The following is a 20,419-nucleotide window of genomic DNA, read 5'->3' as shown; positions in this document are numbered from 1 at the left end:
TTAATCAAATACGTTCGATCGCATCGATTTCTGAATTAAGAAAAAACCGATTTTAAAGTAGTATCGCCATTAATAGCATTAACCTAACTTCATTTGATAATAGTCCGAAAAGATTAAATTATACGATCGTTTCAATAAGGAACGAAAGCAACGACGCGATGATAAAACTCGATATTTGGATATGCGCATAATTTCTACGGAAAGATATCTAAGAAGCGAGGAAAAGAAAAAGCGAGGTAAAGGAAAGAGAGGGTGAAAAGTGGAAGGAAGTCCTCTGTGGCAAGCAACGATGGTTAGCAATTACTTTGATTAAATGCGAAATAAGATTCACGGTTCGCCATACTCTACGATGTAGCTCGGAGCCAGCTAATTGTAAGAACTAAACTTCTCTCCTCCGAGAAGTTGGAAGGTGCTGTCCTATAATTAGATGGCTTGATTATGGAGAAGCGGCCGCTAGAAGGAAGACTTTAAATTGAGTTGCGTTATAATGTGTATAAATCTAGCAACGTCTTCTTTCCACTCTTTATACTTACATTGGTAAAAATAGTTTGAATAGATCAGGAGTCGATTTTTACGAGTTCGTTGCGCCTTAGGATAAATCGAACGTGTGCACGTTAAATTCGTGATTTACAATATTACAAATTATGATACGATAGGATCGGTAGCCTCCTGTCTCCACGAATTTTCAAAGAGAACTGATTCGATCATCGTTCCATTCGGTTCCATTCCGCGATTGTTTACATCGCCTTTGGAATTCGCCGAAATAGCTCGAGCTCGAGCTCGAGCTCGATTTTCTGGGAATATAAGCAAACCTGAAAAAAATGTAAAAAAGAAACTAATATTCCTAGGCGTACACGCGATATACAGAGTCTTTGGAAAAAATACTACGAAAGTTTAGACACACGTATTTACTTTAACTTTATTTACCATGTCGACGTACTACATTCTCCAGTCTTGTAAGATGAATGTTTTCAAACTTTGACCGAATACTTTGAAAACGTTTTCGCGTATGATCGACGAAGGGCACGAAGATTTGTTGTTTCGAATAAAGTAATATTGAAGCGGCAATAAGAAGAAACACGATGACGCGTTTAAACGCAAGAGGAGTTTCTCAATGTCGACTGTAAATATCCGACGGCCGTCGTGCGAAGAGACATTTATTTGATTCTCAAGTACCAACAGAAATAAACGATCACTAAAGGTGTCCATTAGAGGTACCCGCGAAAATCTACGAAATTTATAACAAACCAAGTTCCTACTCTATTTGTTTCGTGTTTACAGATTTATCGAATTTATTCAAGATTCACTCACTGTTGATGTTACTCCCGTTGTCATGCAGAGGACGCGCTCACCGTTTTCTGAAATCAAATTAATGACAAACTTTTAATGAGTTTATCGAGTCAAATCTTTCACTTTTTATTATTTTCTCGCTAATGGTTCACAAATAAACCCATACCATAATTCGAATGTTTACGCAAATTACGTTTATCATAACATAAAAAATCATCCTTTACTACCATACGTGTTTTTATTATTTACTATGTACTTACCGCGTCTTTTACTACGTATGTATGTTGCGTTACCGGTGATAACAAAACATTGTTGAATCATACGTAATAATAATAATAACAAGAGAGAGAGAGGGAGAGAGAGAGAGAGAAAAGAATGAAAAGGAATATAAACAAATCAATTTGGATGTCTACACGATTTGGTAAACATGGCTAGGCCTCGACAGACGAATAACGAGAAAGAAAGAAAGAAAAAAGAACAGAGAATGACGCAGTAATTGTTTCCGTGAAAAGTTAAGCAAGATTTTCGAGGCCGGACCGGACCAGTAGACAAACGTACCGTATTGAACCCTTTCAATATTCGATGGCTCACCTCCACACTATTTGCCGCGAATCTATGCTTGTCAATAATCCATTGCGTTTTCCAATTAATTCTCTGACAAAGACTATCTATCTGTCTCTCTCTCTCTCTCTCTCTCTCTCACCCCTCGCATCATCTATTTTCCACACTTTACGACTCGATGAAACATCACGCTTTCGTTTCCGCGTGATGAAACGCCAATCATGGAAAGGAGAACAAAAACGGTAAAATTCGGAAAACCCATTGCGATTGGATTAAGCGGCCTATCTATACACGCAAACAAATACAGGCGCTTGCGGTCATACAAAATTCAACGTAATGTGCATGCAAATACGTATGAACATCGAGAAGTTTGATCGATAATACGAAAGAAGGGAGAGAAGTTTCCGAGGAGAAAGTTTACAATTTGCATTCGGTGCATCGAGATCACGTCTCGTCAAAACTATAAAGATAGCTATTGCCATTTCGAGGATTAGTAACTTTCTCATTGTACACTGTTCCCTTTGTAATCAATCAATTCTATCATTATAATGTTGCTTGTCAGATATGTAATATTAAACTGTTCGGCTATACCAAATCAAAGAGATAGTAAAAGGGAAAGAGACAGGGAGAGAGAGAGAGACAAAGAGAGAGAAACAGTAGCGGATGTTCCGCAACGTACGTTCGCTTTTGTACGCTTTGAAATTTGGTTACAACTAGAATCGAATGGCTGGACGATCTAATTATTAACTCGTAACATGGTGTTAATATCAGGGGACCGCAATCGACGTTCGATTCGCGACCGAGAATCTCTCCTACGCCATGGAATTCGATAGACCGAAAACCCGATGTTCTCGCTGATTCGTTTGTCGTTTCACTGAACAAAAGTTATCATTTGATCTATCCAATGGTATCTATCTATCAATTTCTCCATCTACCTATTGATTATTAGCAAAATACGCAGGCTGAATCGTTCTATCAGGAATTATACTTTAAAATGCTCTCGATGAATAAGCAGCAATTATTCGATCGCTCGTCACAAACACGTTTCTGTCGTTACTTTTGTTATCAAAACGAAGGATATCGAGTTAGAAAAAATTAGAAAAAAATTGTACTATTAATGAAATCTTGTATCAATGAAAAAAAAAAGGAAGAATTTCCGGACTCATTATTATCTCATTTAACCGTATCGTTCTTCGATCGTTGAAGGTTCGATAATCGATAATTGCAAAGATTGAAAATAATTTCCAAAGAAGATACAATAACCAACTGGTAACATTAATGACTTAGAAAACTTTGAAGCATTCGACTTTGTCGGAGATAAGCAAACGCGTTGCATTTTTGAGAGAGCCGTGCTCTAATAATTTATTTACCCTCTCTTATAATTGCAACAAAATTCGCAATTCATCTTCATTATCTTGCGTTCAAAGTTTTGACGAGGCATTGCAATTTAATCGCACTCTGGTTTCCTATACTTCTTCTAGCATAACCTTTCTTTCTCTCTTAGTTCTTACGTGCAAATTAAAAGGGAAAATGATAAACGATATATCCATAGCTTATAAAAATAAAAAAAAAAAAAAGAGTGAAGGAGAGAGAAAGAGCACCATTGCGGTAGCAGTCTCCTCAATTACATCCAATGGCGGTTGAATTCCGTCGGATCAACAGACTGTGAGCCTGGCAGGACGCCATAGAAAGTTAATTCGCCTTGGCGCCGAATTAATTCCTCTCGCGTATAAATATAACGCGTCTCTAGGAAGACGCAGGTACGTAGATACATTCTAACGGTTTTCGAGACTTTCTATCTCTCTCCTTCTCTTTTTAACTCTTTGAAAGACCGACGGACGGATGGACGAAGAAGGGTGTGCTCGTACCGATTGTGCAGGAAGTTGGAACAGCCACGTGTACGTCCATGTGTTCGAACGTTTCTGACTACGTATGCGTGCATGAAAGATAGAGATAGAGAGAGAGAGAGAGAGAGAGAGAGAGAGAGAGAGAGAGAGAGAGAGAGAGAGAGAGAGAGAGAGAGAGAGAGACAGAAAGAGAGAGAGAGAGAGAGAGAGAGAGAGACAGAAAGAGAGAGAGAGAGAGAGAGAGAACGAAACGAGGAACGCTTGCCCAATGTCCGTGTATATCACTGAATTCTTAATCACCTACCATCTAACCTCGTCCTGTCCAACCCTTAATCCCAGACATGCTAACGATTACAGCTTATACCGCCTAACGAATCTGCTTTTACCGTAGCTATAGTCACCGAGAGAAAGAGTGTGAGAGAGAGAGAGAGAGAAAGAGACTATTGCGAGAATTTCCACGCGCCAAGAGAAATCGTGCTACGAGTTTTACAGAAATAGCAAGGACCTCGTTTTCTCGACAATGGACGCCGACGATGACGCCAGTTTCGTTCCTATCGTTGGTAACATTTTCAACAAAGATCTGTCGTATTGTCTGCTCGAACGGCGAATAAAATAATGAAAAATCCTGGCATAATAATAATGAATGAATAGTATCTACGTGAGAATTATTAATTGTATATAACTACGATATATCTCGTGCTGGTGGCAAACGATCGAGAACTACGACGAAATGGATGCTAATTTATGGTTCTCTCCTCGTGGATATTTTGTCATACGTCGTGATTTTATGCGAGTAATATGAAGGTAGTAAATCATGCGCACCAATTAATATAAATCATATGCTGCATTCGTAATTAATCCCCTCCCCCTTTTCCTCCTCGTTCTATTCGTTCTACTCTTCGTACGATCGACAATAATAACAATCGAGCGAGGAACGAAAGATGCCACTATTTCAGTAGCCTATTATCAATTTTCGTCTAAGACAGGTAGGAATATTAAAAAATTCCTAGCTCGCGTTCTCCTACGCGAGAACGTACCGACGAATTCTATCGAAGTATATGAGGGAAGGGAAAAGGAATGTGTTATTAACGTCTCTCCGTTATTAACATCCAAAGAGAAAAATTACTTTTTATATAAAATTAATAACAGCGTGCTACGTGTGCGTCTATATACCTATAGTCATCGAAAATACATGCGAGCATATTTTTTAAATAACAAATATTTTTATGAAAATTTTAATAAGGGACTTTATTTTCCATTTAATCACTTATACATCTGTCTATCTATAACGCGAACACTATTACCGATGTTCAAACAAAAGTAACGCACACGCGCAAACATAAAACAAAATACATCCTAGGGTCCCGTCATAAAAGGAAAATGAAAAAGGAATCCGGCTTGATATTAACGTACGGCCTTTAGGCGCATCGGGGTACATGAGAGGAAAAGAAAGAAAGAAAGAAAGAAAAAGAGGAAAGTTCGAGGGAGAAAGAGAAAGAGAAAGATAGACAATAGCGCGAGCGGGAAGAAGGAGGAAGAGCGTCGAAAGGAGCAACCACCCGTACGATGCACATGGGCTAATTATGGATCAGCCGCCGGCAGACAAGACCGTGTATAAATTTTGACACGAGAGGCGCGCACAGGACGTGCCGAGGTGAGGAAGGTACCTCCAAAGGGAGAGAAGGAAGGAAGGAAGAGAGAGAGGGTGAGAGAGAGAGAGAGAGAGAGAGAGAGAGAGAGAGAGAGAGAGTAAAACCGCGTATTAAAATTCCGGACGTCTCGTGAAATAGTGATCCGCATGGAAAGGCGGTACCGCACACAAAGATGGTAAGTGTAGATCAGAAAGAGAGAAAGAGAGAGAGAGAGAGAGAGAGAGAGAGAGAGAGAATGAGAGAGAGAAAGAGAGAGGGGGGATGGAAGCCTCGAACTGGGGTTGGAAGGTGGTGAGATGCACCATGGTACTGCCAGCTCGTGCCCCGGGGGATTAATCACAGGGCATTATGGCGGTGCCGGCTCAAAAGCGCCCAAGGAACGAGCAAGAATTGAGTAGAGAAGGGAGAGAGAGAGGGATAGAGATAGGTAGAGTCGAATCATAACTCAACCTCCTCAATCTCCAACCCTATCTGCCAGGACTCGCATTAATAAGAGCATAAACGCTGTATAATTTCGAAGTAGGCACCACCGGAAGCCACTCTCTTTGATATTATCCCTACTCTTTATGAATGAAACTTACACTTTGCAGTTACGTTTTCCATTTTTCTTCCGAGATTTTCTGTTAATAGTCGAGTACAGGGAATTAAAAAGAAAAGAGGTTAAAATTGCGGACGCAAAAGCAAGAATATTTTTATAAAAATATCGACAGATTTTTATCAACTATTTTTTTCTTGAACCAACAATGAACTGGAAAACTTGCACTGCATTCTTGAAAGAAAGAAAGAGAGAGAGAGAGAGAAATAGCCGCATACCCGCAATGCGTTCACCTGGTTTAAGAAGATTCCTGGAGAAATTCTGGAGGAGAAATTTCTGAAGGAGAAAGGAACGAGAAAGACGAGAGTTCGACTTTTATCGAACGGCGGTGCTTCGGAGTTAAAGAAGGTTTCACGAAACGCACATCTTCCGTCCGATATAAAGGAACGGATTTCTCTTTTAATCCCCTGTTTATCTTTATTTTTATTACGATGGTCTTTACGTCATTTACATAGCTTTTATTCCGAGTAACCATTACACCGAAGGTTACGCGTCGTTGACTAGCACAAACCGCTACACTTTGAAGGATGTCGAATTGCGACCCAACTTTCGGTCTAATCGGCACGCCGTGACATAATCGACTCGAATAGACGTTGCCGACACGTGAATGCAAAATTTCATCGTAACTCTGAGTAAAATTAATTCGCGACATACCGAATAATCTCAGCGTCGAATCGAACGAACAGGAGTAATTATTGAAATAGCGTTATACGGGACTAGTTAATCAATTATCGTTTACCCTGCTCGCGAACATGGTAGCTAACGTAGCTTTGTAGTATTATTTGCTTTCCAAGAGAAAACATTGCTTATCGCTCTTGTCCGCAATATCAACGGAAACTAAACTGCACAGTCCGTAGAAAGATAGAGAGTAAGAGGAGAGGGAGAGAGAGAGAAGGGTCGCGAAAGTTCACTAAAGATTAAAATCCACCGTCGGCCATTCTATCTCTCTCTCTCTCTCGCCCTCTCTCTCTCTCCGTCTCTCTCTCTCTCTCTAGATTTCGCCTTCCACTCCGATAGTTTGTTGGCCAACTGGTTCACCCACAGTTACCGTAATTTATTTACCAACTGGTAAAGGTACCATCTCTAGAAGTACACAACCTAGATCGTACTCAAGCTAGCAAAACAATGTTCTAGCTGCAGACATCTTCTTTAAGCATAAAAGTTTTACAATGGACGTTTACAACTCTTTCGTGATAATAAATCTATAAAGAATTTGAAAAAACATTGAGAGACAAAAATGTCATCCAATAAATTTTAAATGCGATAATACATAGGGTTGCGAATAGAAATTGAAAAAGAAAGAAAGTATCAATGTCCCTATGTAAAATTCGTCAGAGTTTTTGCAACAAGCATGATTTCCTTTTAATCACCATCATCGTCGGAATCAAGAAATAGCGGTATTAAATAAATGGGAGTCGTATCAAATCTGGAAGTATTTTTCGTTTCTTTATCATGTAATTTTAATAGAAAGTTAATAATGAGTTTCGTAAATCGAAAGAGAAAATGAGAGAGAGAGAGAGAGAGAGAGAGAGAGAGAGAGAGAGAGAGAGAGAGAGAGAGATCAGACAATGACCGTGTAAAGACTTGTAAAACGGACGTGGCGAAATTCAGGAGACTTCAAACACGCATAGATGTACTAAGAAAGATAGAGATGGAAAAAGGAAGAGAGACAGAGAGAGAGAGAGAGAGAAGGCGTTGGAGAAGCTAAAGGCTACACCTGAGGGTTTCTTCTTATCGCCGGAGAAATATATTGGGTTCCGGTTCGCGTTACGTACGATCTGAAACCTCATATAGTAGGCGTGTTCGCGTAATTAAGCCACAAGAGATTTGCATACGATCCGACAGATACCACCGCTACTGCCGCCGGCTGCTACTGGTATTGGTGTTGGTGTTGGTGTTGGTGTTGCTGCTAGTGGTAGCCAGTACTGGTAGTGGTGCTGATGGTGGTGTGGTGGCAGCAGTGGTGTGGTGGTGGTCGAAGCTCGGCCAACGTTCGCGTTCCAAACGCTGTGTCGAAGAAGAAAGCCAAGGGGTTATTGCCGCTGGCAGAACACCGACCGTTGTTTAATGCGTTTTTGCCATGGGACTTATCTCTATGTGCTAGCTTTTTTGCGAGCACGATCTATTTCGTACGTACACGATCTAGGCATTTTTAGGTTAATAGTAAATATGTTTGACAACGCGAGTTCTTCTGCGGTTGGTACTACGGTTTTGATTTTTACAAGAGAAATGAAATAACAGAGGAGAACGTTTGTTCGTTCCAGTCGCTTGTTTCAATCCCGCGCTACTTGAATATTTTTATCGATAATTAAAATCGTGCCGGTTTAAATGCTAAAATCAACGTGTTTCTACAGAATAAACGTGCAAAGATCGGTCGACAATATTTTATCCGATTTAACGGGACACCATATCGAAAGATATGCGCATTCGTTTAAGGTTTGATCCGGTTGCAAGAATCTCGGTAAAGTCAAACACCGTAACCTCGATTTCTCAATCTCTCTTCTCTCTCGAACGTATGTACATACGTAGATACATATATCCTTCCACGGATGAAAGCACATCGCCACGTCCGCCGGCCGTATATGCAAATAAAATGCAGAGAATATACACGGCTGAACTTTGTAGACTCTAACGCGTCGGCAGACCGACTTTCTGCATTTAATGCCTTACCCGCAACTGCGATGACTATGCTGATGGTCGACATTTAGCCAACATTACGAGCAACCTCTCGAAGATATCTTTCGGACCTCGAAAAATATCTAAAGATAAAGGAAAATATAAAAGAAAAATAAAGCGATTTTTATTAAATCGTTTGGAATTTTTCGAGGAAAGCCGATAAGATTTTAATAAAATCAATATTACGACTAATTTTCTCGATTTTCGATCTAACCAACGAACGAATTGCGTATAAACAGCGTGGAAAGAAGGTAGCAACGTTATGACACGCTAGGCGGATGCACTTTTCACGAAGCGACGTCATCTGTTAGTTCCATTAACTCGTGATATCGCGTAATCATTACCGAGCAAACGCGTAGAATTTACAGCCTCGTTAGTGCGAGAAGCAGGATGTGTGTGTGCGCGCGTTTCTATGTGTGCGAGTGTTTGATACCTCTATATGATACTACATATACGGATATATAGACACAAATACCTGCTCTTGCATACGTGCATACAACGTGCAGCCTTGCATACACATGGAAACGTACAACATAACGGCACCGTTGGCTACAAACGCGAACGTCGCACTGCACCATTTCGCGGAGTAATAAAATTTCGTAACTTCATCAATAACAATAAACCACAGTAATGACGTAACAGATAGCATTGTCGCGATGCTACCCTACAAAAGTTTCTTAAACGTTTTCTCGCGATTTTCTTTCCCACGTTACTCGTGCTTTTATGTAGACGCAATCCAAGAACTTTTTCTACTTATTTTTTTGTTAAAACGAGAAACGAAAGAAAAATAACGAGAGATTTCTCGCAGCTCTGGTGCACTGCCAACGAGGATGACCATTCAAATTCATTTATCTTCGAACGTTCACAGACGCTCCTATGTCAGGACGAAAGGTATGTAAATTCATATATTTCGTTATTCCACGCTTGCCGAGCGTTTCCTTTCTCTCTTTCTCTTGCGATATTTCAAGGGGAAAATTCGGCTATCGTAACGACGCGAAATTCAAACGGTCTTTTCTCTCTCTCTTTCTCCTTCTCTCTCTCTCTCTCTCTCTCTCTCCCTCTTCATCCTCTTCTTTAAAGCACTCGAGAAAGATTAGCTGGTTGAAGCGTGGAGGAAGATAAATGTAAGGTTCGCATGTACGCTTTCCAAGTGGTACGTTACAAAGTGGGTATATCTTGCGTTAGAAAAAGGCGGATAGGATAAAGGACGGATAAGGCTTTACACTTTGTAATTAAGGTAAACCGACGCATTAAGATTCATAGCTTTTACTTGGAAGATACATGTCTCGTGGTTAAGTGGAAAAATAAGGAAATAAAAAAAAAAAGAAAAAAGAAAACAAAAAAAAGGGACGAGAGAAGAAATTATTCCATTCCTTTCTTTTATTGTTCAATCTCGTTAAATTGTTCATCCTGAGTCGTTTTCTTTTCTGAAACGATCCAAGCGTTTGCGTTCTAATCCTTATTAAAAATGTTAAACAAAAAAAAAAAAAAGAAATAAAAAGACGAAAAGAAAAGAAAGAAAATACACGTCGCAGAAACTATTCCTGTTACTGTCGAACAGCTTGAATGTAATGGATGACAACATAATTAACGCAGCCACGAAAGAGTTTCGAGTGGATTCTAACTCCGGACCGGCAAGTGTGTACCGCGCTTGTTACTAAAACGTTTTGGATTTTAACTACGAGAGCGTTGGTCTTCAGGACCACCACTTTAAAACTCGTTCCTCTCTTAATAGGGGAGAGAGGGTACACCCTCGGATATAATAATCCGCGGTGCTGCGTTAGTCGTTCGTACACGATGGGAGTCACGTTTTCTTTGTTAGAAGTCTCATAATCGAGCGCGAAAAGCGAATTAGAATCCGATGTAACGAGGAGGATACTTTTCGTTTCCGAGTGTTTTCCAACGAGCACATCGCGGTACTACGAATTTTCTTCTTTTGCTTTCGCCTCGCAATTTCTAACTGCAAATTGAAAATTATTTTGGTTCTTTTATTTTCTCTCTTTTATTTTTTTTTTCAACACATTCGCGCGTTTTATTATTCGTTAACAAATCGAGCATTTTGCATATTTCGACGTAGTAAGAATAAACAAGAGAACGAAACGCTTTGAAATTTAATGTTTTCTTCTTGCTTCGTCTACGATTCTTTCCTTGCCATTTCTCTCGCAAACTCGACAACGACATAATTAAATTAGCACGCAGACGAAGGAGTGGATTATTTACAAAGTCGTTCGATGCATCAAATTGAATATCCACGGGCATAACGATGTTAAGGGAAAGAGACGATAGAGAGAGAGAGAGAGAGCTATCGGTGTAATCTCGAATAAAAATAAATCCTTCCATTATTCCTATTCTCTTTTCCTTTTCTCCTTCTCGTCCGAATTCAAATCGTAAAAGCTGAAACTTTCGAACGACCGTGAAAAAGGAAGAAAGAAATAAAGAGGGAGAGAGAGAGAGAGAGAGAGAGAGAGAGAGAAAAGAGGAAGATTATTTCGCGGGCTACGATAGGTGCAAGACTTTTGGCAAGGCTCGAAGATAATCGAGCGAATTAAAGCAGCGCGAATTGCTTTTAGAGACGCGTCTTGATCAAAGTTCTTCTTATCGCCGAGCGACTCTTTGGCGAAGGAACCGCCGAGTTGGCACGTTGGAGAAAACTTTACCATCGAGATCGCAAAAACGTTCCCTTTAGGAGGGAGCGCGCGCACACAGACACACATAGCGTACGAATAATGAAGAACGAATAAAAAAGAAACAGGTTGCATACTTTTAACTCGGCATTAGTAGATACGTACACATGAACTGCAGAAAGAGAGAGAAAAAACCACATAGACGCTAATGAATTTTCAATATCATGGTCTAGGATCTCTACAAGTGGAGAGGACACAGGGTGTATACACGTAACATTTCATTAGAATCGCTCTATGTGCATGCTCGTTACTGGAGAACATTTTCAGTTTTCCTCTCTCTCTCTCTCCCTCTCTCTTTCCCTCTTATATTCCAGAGAGAAACACGAAACGCTGAGGCAACGAAAGGAATTTTCGGCCGTAAAAGGCGGCCCCTTTGCGCGATGCAATCGCAGAATGGAGCGAAATAATGAGCGTTGCAACAAGGTGTAATGCACTTTCTGGATTCACCTTGCTTCGTATCGTAGCTTCTTTTTTTTTTTAAGCATTTTTTCTCCGGTACCTTTCTACTACCTTTACACGTCCGTAGATTCATCCTTGTATCTTCTTATTCGTCGTTGGTGGCCGTAATAAAACATCGCGTGAATTTCCATTACTTTTCGCGAGAAGACTCGTGTCGGATATCTTTCCACGCTTTTTTTCAACATTATTTTTGACGACGACTGGATAACTCGAGACGAAGCGGTCGGATCTTAGTGGTCGCGACGATGGCATGATTTACGATGGAAAGAGGAGAGAATACAAAAAAGAAAGAAACCTCGTTTTTACAATATCGTCTCTTACGCTTGGTTTTAGACTTTTAATCCAATACTATTTCCCAAAGGGACGGAACTGATCGTAATGAGCGAAAGAGAAATGTTCTTGTTAGAAATAATGAAACGATATTCGAAGAATAGCCCGACCAAATTTTCCGTTATTGGCTCTGTTTCGGCGATCAGGGACGTTTCGTTTGGCACGACCAAGAGAATTTTAGAAACGAGCAACAACGATGAAACCATTTGCATTTAGTGCTTTTCCGTCGGACAATAATTGCGTTTGGGTTTTCGACGATATGCGTCAATTTCATACGGCCGTGAGTACTCGTTTTATACGAGTCCGCCGACGTGAAAAGGAAGATGAAAATAGTATCGAAAGTTTGGGCCGGTCGTTGTTTTACGAGTCGATATAATTCACGTGCGGTATTCGTTACTCGAAATTTCGCGCGGACGCTGAAACGAAATGATTTGCGTTTACGCATAGCGACGGGAATGCGTGAGCGCGTGTTTGTGTGTTCGTAATGGAACGTTATTAACCCAAGGACCGTACCCACCGTAATCATTTTCTTCTCTCGGAGTGGGCGAGGTCAGATCTTAATCTAACAAATGTTCCGTCGACGTATAGCCGCTACTTCTCATAATTGTACGCGGTAACCATACATTATTTCAAAGTTGCATCGTCGGAAAGTGAATTCGTTCGTGCGCGCATTAATCCAAGCCTAGTTCGACAAGATGAATCGTTCCAACGATAACGAGGTTTTCGCATATCTCTCAAATTAGTCCTGTTGTTTGCAAATTTTTGAAAAAGTAACGAGCGTGCAACGAATTAAAAAAATTGTCCCTTTACGTTCGTATTAGCGTACGAATTGCATTGGTTAATTTTAAGAATTACGAAACTAAGTTAGGCTTTATGTTCGCCGAAGAAAAAAGGAGTAATCCGACGAAAGTCGGTCGATCGTTACTTCGTCCGAATTTGCAAATTCTAGAACAAAGAAAGACTCGTATAAATAATCGCATTTTGCAGGGGAAAAAAATGGAAAATCTATTAATACGGCGGGATCGATTTCACGTAACTCCGACGTCTGCAGATTTATTTATACATTATTTAATATAGAAAAAAAGGAAAAGAATGAAATCCAAAGTAAAACAATGATCCGTCCATAAGGTTGATAGAGTTTAATAAAACGATCCAGGTATCGTACGACGGTGATTAATTAAACGTGTAAAATTCAAAATCGTTTCTCTTTTTCTTTCTTCCGCGTTGTATACAATTCGGATATCGATAGTATTAATAAATCCGTAGCATCACCGTATAGATCTCGAACGTGTTCCTCGCAATATTTCCTCTTTATTTATCCGACTTTTGAGAAAAGATAAAGACGCTCGGTGAAATTACAAAGAAAAGCCGAACCTCTAGAAAAGAAAGCGTATAGACGATATCCCTTTGACCTGAAAAGAACCGAACATACCCTTCCGATATTGGAACGGACGCAAATTTGTCTCAGAAACTTTTATACTCCATCCGCGAAGATTATAAAGTAACGGGGATGACGATCGATTCGAACAGGAATACGTCAAAGAATAAGAAAATAGGAGAAAATAAAGAAGTATATAAAAGGGAAAACCGACCATCGGGGGTTATTTTCGACGTATCATACTTTTTCGAGGGAAAGTCAAAGGAGAGCTGCCATTGTTTGCGGTATATTTAAAAGCTAAGCGAAGACGGACCGATGCTCTCACCCTTTTCTTTACTTTCGACTACGCGTCTGCATGTCGCCGGAAAAGTATGCATTATGCCGTCGGCGATACGAATTATGAGTTACAAATGAAAGGGGAGAGAAGAGGGCAAACGAGAGCTGCCTGTACACCAATGGGAAGAGGGTGGGGGAAGAGAAAAAAGAGAGAACGAAGGAGAACGAAGGAGTAAGGTCGAAATAATTCCGAATGCGTGGGTCAAACAGACGGTCTAAGGCCTCTTTATTGCCGGGTCAAAGGAAATCCCAGAAGCGGATCAGGAAACACAAAGAAGAGGATTTTACGCGTCTGCCCGTCTTTTTTACTCCGCAAGTAAAGTCCAGAGAATTTTTACAGCGAATACAAGACCGAATGAGCGCGTACGCGCATGTGTGTATTTCCGAGAGAGAGAGAGAGAGAGAGAGAGAGAGAGAGAGAGAGAGAGAGAGAGAGAGAGAGAGAACATTCTCCAAACGGAGCGAATATTGAAAATATTTTACGTCCTCGGAAAGCTCGAGATTCCATGGGAAGTAAGGAAGAAATAGAGGGAGAGAAAGAGAGAGAAAATGAAGGTACAGCCGGTGGCTTTTTATAGGATATAACGAATATAACGAATTAATCGCGTTCCAGCCCTCGATCGAACGCTTTTAAGACGTTCCTCGATCACCGTCGTCCCCGATGCTTTCTCCAAGGGAGAATACCAATTCGAAAAGTCTGATGGGCCACCATTCTCCGAAAGAGGTCAGCCCGGCGTTACTCTGACGAATGGTCGCCCCTTTCCCGCGATAATGCACGTTCTCATATCAACGCTGAGAAACCACGTTGCTTTTCGAAAACGTCATTCGGAAGTTCTCAATCACCCTCGAGTACCTTTTCTCTCTCTCTCTCTCTCTCTCTCTCTCTTTCTTGCCCAACATGGCATGCGCGATTCAGCTTCTCCCTTTCTTGATCCCGACGAATTTCAAAAGGTAATGGAAAGTTCGATTTTCTCGTTTCGAGATCGTTCGACGAGTCAGCTCGTAGGGGTTACGCCAGAAATTCTTCACGGTCGACGTAACAAATTTCAGGGCTGCTACCGTTCCCTCGATCGGATTCATTTTCGATCTACTTTTTGCTTTCTTTTTTTATTTCTTTTGTCGAACGAACGAGCACTCTCTACATCTCTTCTCTCTCTCTCTCTCTCTCTCTCTCTCTTTTTCTCTAATCATCGCGAACAATAGGTTAATCAGAAGGAAAACGATCGACTTGGGAAAAACACAATTTTGATAACTTCATTATGCTCCGCTACTTTCTCTTTTTCTCTCTCTCTCTCTCTCCTCTCCTCGATGAACTTGCCCTTTCCGAAAATGGAGTACTAACGACTCATTGACTTGACTCATAGCTATTAGCCTCCTAGCAGGTATTAGTCGGCGGCAGCTGGTTGGACAAGGATGGTGTCATTGACACCGAATGAAAACGTGTGCTCGATGAAAAGTAACAAAGCAGAGAAGTGAGTGCATATCGGTGAAAGGCACAAATTGGTAGCGATTTAATTAAATAACCATGGAACGGCGGGGAATGAGAGTATCATTCGAGAGACGAGCTTGAAAGGTTGATAGGGATGAGATTTCGAACGGCTCGATGAAACAGGAGAAAGCTTATGAAAGAAAAAAAAAAGGAAAAAAGAAGGGAAAGGAAAAAAAAGGAAACGAGGAACGTCATACGCACTTCGCGTGTATGACCAGCGTGACCGAGAACACACACCCTGGTCACGTCTGCCGGTCGATCTATTCAAAAGAATTGCAAGTCCATCCACGTAACATAAAATATAGTAAATCGGGCAGAGAGTAATGCCTCGCTCGTAAATAACATGACATATGTTCGTAGGAGGCACGGCTGGCATGCACGCGGTAAATCTTTCCAGTCTGAAAACGATCGATATTTCGTGTTCGCCGCGCTTTAGAACCGCCATATTGTCAAGCGTTGACTCGCCACCTGTCGGAAAATCGATCGACCTTTGTCACTAGCGGCAATTTCGAACGAATCTTGAGCCTTACAAACTTTATCGTCAAACACAATTTGTAAACGCATTTTCTGGCATTTCGTGTGTGTATAAAAAAAGGTCCCTATTCCACAGCACGGTCGCGATCGTTTAAATCTTTTTTGTAAATATCGTAATCGATTATGGAAAAAGACTCGTCGATCAACGAAGCTACTGCAAAAGTCGACCGAGAATGAATTCTCTTTCTAATTCGTGTAATAAAACCGAGTAAAAATATGTTTCTAAAGTAAAACAGACAAAGAAATAAAATTTGCTCGACTAAAACTCTTTTAATAGCGTACGGGCAAAGAAGATTAATGAATTTATTTATAAAATTGTCGCATGAAAAATTAAGACGCGGGCTATTTCCTTCGTGTTCTTCGTTGACGCTCAAGGATTGGACTCTTTCTTTTAACCTTTTCCCTTTTTCTGAAAAGCATTTTATCGTAGTTACGAAGAATAATTTAGAGAAGTTTTCCTCGATCCTTATTAATGGGTTTTCTCGAAATCAAAAATAGAAATTGTACGGTATGTAATTATCAGAGTTTCAAATTTGCATTAAAAGCTAGTATTTGTCTCGAGTAACTTAATGGAAAAAAAAATAAAAAAAATAAAAAAGTTGTAGAAAAATGGAGAGAAAAAAGAGAGCAGAAGCAAGAGTTTGATTCGTGATCGCGTCTTCTCCGAATGCGGTTGAAAGCTGACAAGGGTTCGGCCGAGCACCGATCAACGTCACACGTTGCTTTTCACAAAGTTTCCAACGAATATGCGATTCGCGGTAGCCTTCCAATGTTTCCTCTGTGCGAGCGCGCTTGTGCCCGTTCTCTCGCAAATCGAAATAGTTTGCTTGATAAGCTTGTAATCCGCACGCAGAATACTTTCTCTCTCGTTTACGTTTCCATTTAAGTTACCCGCGTCGAGTCGAACGCTCGTTAACGGTATTATCAAAGGTTATCACATTATTGTGTACCAATTTGGTTAAACGCTTACCGCGAAACAATGTTTTCGATTTGACTAACAAACTCGACTTAAAATTTCGCTCGATAAGACCAACAGTTTCGAGTAGATGGAAAAGATCGCAATTTTTCGGACAAGAGACAACCGTAACGGGAAAAAATGTTAATTTTAGAATCTCGTAATGTAAAATGACACGCTCGGCCAAGTATACTATACGGCTGGTGGAAGAATGAAAAGGTTAGGGTCGGCCTCATCAAACCGAGATAACAATCGCTATCCCGGCCATTACGGTAAACCTTATTTAATTTTACGTTCTACCTCGTTCCGCTAAATCACGCGAAATTTCCTTCGGACGCGATTAAGTCACGGATTTGACGGGAGATTGATTAAAAGTGGCCCTTTCGCTTTCCCCGTAAGATCCTCGTGGGATCCTCGTCGGATCCTCGTGGGATCCTCGTGCTTCGGAGAAACTCGATAATTGAAAAGTATTTTTAAGAAAATCACGATATCTCTTATATTTAATAACTTTTCGAAATAAACTTTTTGATTTGAAATAGAACAAAAACCAGTAATCGTTTCCGTCATTGTAATTTCCTTCGCGCGAAAAAGAAAACGAAGAAAAACGAAACGAACGTTATTTGAAAGGAGCCCGAAACTTTGAAATTACGGGCCACCTATAAATACTTAATAATGACCTCTTTTCCGTCGAGCTTCCTGCAAATACTGGCGTTTCGTTCTCCGCTCGCGAATTCGTGCTAACGTGCTAGCATTGCTGTTAACGTTGGTGTTAGCGAGGCAGGGCAACAGCAGCTTCATCACCCGATTTCGCAATTATCGAAGAAATAAGAGGACAATTGCATTTGGCTGCGACAAATCGCCCTGTCGAGTTCTCCACCCCTCTCTCCCTCCCGCTCTCTCTCTCGCTCTCTCTCTGTCTGACATACGCGCACATACAAACGTAATGAACACATTTACACAGAGCCACACACACACACACGCGCGCGCGCGCGCAGAAGAGTTGAGCTACGAGAACGGAAACAAGAGAGAGGAAGAGAGGAAACAAGCGTAATATGAAGTTCCAGGTAATCGAGAGCGTTAATCGAACGACTCGATAATCGTTAGATCCGGTCAACAAAGTTATGCCGATCGTCGATCAAACAGGGTCGCGCGAATTTCACACAATTTTACCTTCTACTTTGAGTCCAAATATTTCACAAAGTACATATCTAATTGTATAACCAGAATAAAACGTTATAAAAAGCATATCTCTGGTGCTTTGTTACATATTCACTATCTTATCATCGCTTGCCCTCCAATGAAAGGACACAACCAATAAATCTATACCGTTGTAGAGATAACCTTTCGAACGAGAATACTGAATAATAGTCGAACCGTGCTGCGTAACATCGATAACACTTACAAGGTTCTACGTAATTAGCTGTATCACAATGATGAAAAGTTTAACGCGATAGACACGTGAAAAGGCTTGGCGAGGAAAGAAATGGAATGGAAACACGAAAGCCTCGTGATCCGTGGGTGACCTAGAAAACGTCCAGAGATTTTCTGCGATTCCTACTTTCCTTATCCTTGAATTCGGTTGCTCGATTTAACAGGTGATTGGAAGATTGAGGTTTCTCTAAGTAAGTATCTCTTCTCGCTCGTTCCTCAAAAAGTTTCACCTTCACGGGAGATAAAACCGTAGCTACTATTACATCGAGAACTCGCTAGCAACGTTTATACGAATGAGCTAGGATAGGAATATCAGTCTAATGTACCAGACGAAGAGAGTATAAGAGACAGAGACAGAGAGAGAGAGAGAGAGAAAGAGAGAGAGCCTAAGTGAAACGAATGTACGTAGTTTCCGGCTACAGTTCCACAGGACGTTGTAACGATGTCAACTTTGTCCATTAACCATCGATTTCACTCGGTACTTTGGCCAACTGGGCTAAAGCATTTACCCTTCTCTCCGATAGCATTCAAATTTCGAATCCAACGTGATGGTCTCTCTCTCTCTCTCTCTCTCTCTCTCTTTCTCTCTTTAGTTTTCATTTTTCGTTCCTTTTCTAACTACCATCTACTTTTCCCATCGCACTCTTTCTCCGAACCTTTTTTTTACCTTTGTTCACGAGCCACGCTCGACCGGAAGAAGCTTCCACGAATTCTTAATTGCAAGCTGCTAATGAAATACCGTGAGAAGGATGGAAATGGCACGCAGCATAAGTCCTCGTTTCTCTTCGATGACGTAGAAACGAAGTCCGAGAGAATATAAATACAATTTTCCTTTAGCTGGGATAGCATGAGAATATTAACGAACGCGACAAAGAAATTAGACGTCGGTGTTATTGATATTCCACGTTGGCAAGAGAAACTCGGAAATTAACAGGGCATGGAATTCTCCTACTATTATTTTTGTTTCCCCGAGTCGATCCGCGAAATTTGTACGACGAGATTCTTACTATCTTTGAAGTCTAGTCTTTTCCTTCCTTTTTTCTTTCTTTTTTCATTCCTTTTACATGTTCGTTAAGATCGATCTTTGAGGAGAGCTCCAGGAAGATAAACTCTGCATCGTTCTCATATCTAATGTACTAACTCTAATATTTACGAACGAACGAGCAACGTTTCCGATTTAATTAGTCGATCAAATCAAGTGGAAAGTATTAAAAAAGAGAAGAAGAGAAAAGAAGCAGAGCAAATAATAGAACAAATTGAACAAAAAAAAAGAAATGGAATAAAAAGAACGTCGCATCGGTCAAATCCGTTTGCATTAATGATCAATCTCGATCGTCTATATCACAAAGCGCAAATTGGATGACGTAACAAAGGATCTTCCGTGCTAACCATCCTATAACGCCCGTATACCCGGTTCCAAGTCATTATAGCTTTCTCTATATCCCCTACACAAGCATACAGAGAATATACAATGGAACGCGCTAACTGCGGCAAACTCCAAAGCGAATCTGACTCGAGTGTGGCCTGCAAAATAGTACCCATACGCGTTACGTAGCATTTATTTATCGCCTACAAATATTACGATCGTTTTTCAGAGCCTCCGACAACGAACCGGCTACGAGTTTCCAGCACGACCTATAAACAATCGTTTTCAGGCCAGTAAATTAGATCGATATCTTTGGCTTTTAACGTTTTCCACGAAATCTGTTTGCTCCTGATAAGAAGACGAATTTGTATTTAAAATGAATCGAGATTCCATCTCTCGATATACAAGTAGATATGCGTTTTTATAAAATGCATGCAAGTTGGTCAACTCGAACGCGTAGATGGAAAAGGAAAGGAAATGGCCAAGGACTGCTCGTGGGTGATCGTAACGCGTCGTTCGTGCGCGCGCGTTATTTTTCATCTCGAGGGAAGCGAATATAAACAAGAACGTTAATAAAGCGTTATTCTCTCTTTCGAATTAACTCGCATTATGATTACAAGGTGTTAACCCGGTGGATTACGGGTCGCGTGCCACTCTACCGCGCGCCTACAATTCTTTTCTCCCCAAAGGCACGCTTTGTTCCTCGAATAATTATGAGACGACGAACTAACCGGATAATTCCGGGCGACGAGCGCCGACCAAAGTGCCTGCTGCCTGCTACCTGCTGCCTTATTCTTTCCTTTCATTTTCTTTATTCTTCGTTAAAATTGCTTAAC

General features: G+C 40.8%; 1 protein-coding gene across 5 annotated transcripts in view; it reads right to left on the bottom strand.

The window, feature by feature from the left end:
- The window catches only part of LOC127071942 (uncharacterized), a 204,183-nt gene that overhangs the window by 134,026 nt on the left and 49,738 nt on the right, over positions 1-20,419 (bottom strand). For 4 of the 5 annotated variants that reach the window (XM_051011802.1, XM_051011805.1, XM_051011798.1 and 1 more), the window contains one exon: positions 1,312-1,358. The exons of the other annotated variant lie outside the window; for it this stretch is intronic. In XM_051011802.1, the coding sequence (XP_050867759.1) occupies positions 1,312-1,335 (24 nt within the window). In that variant the 5' untranslated portion in view covers positions 1,336-1,358. The remainder of the gene's footprint in view (positions 1-1,311; positions 1,359-20,419) is intronic. 5 annotated transcript variants of the gene reach the window in all.

Source organism: Vespula vulgaris, chromosome 24 (assembly GCF_905475345.1).
Source record: "Vespula vulgaris chromosome 24, iyVesVulg1.1, whole genome shotgun sequence".
Classification (NCBI taxonomy): Eukaryota; Metazoa; Arthropoda; class Insecta; order Hymenoptera; family Vespidae; genus Vespula; species Vespula vulgaris.
The sequence above is the reverse complement of the archived record's forward strand: the minus strand, read 5'-3'. Positions and strand labels throughout refer to the sequence as shown.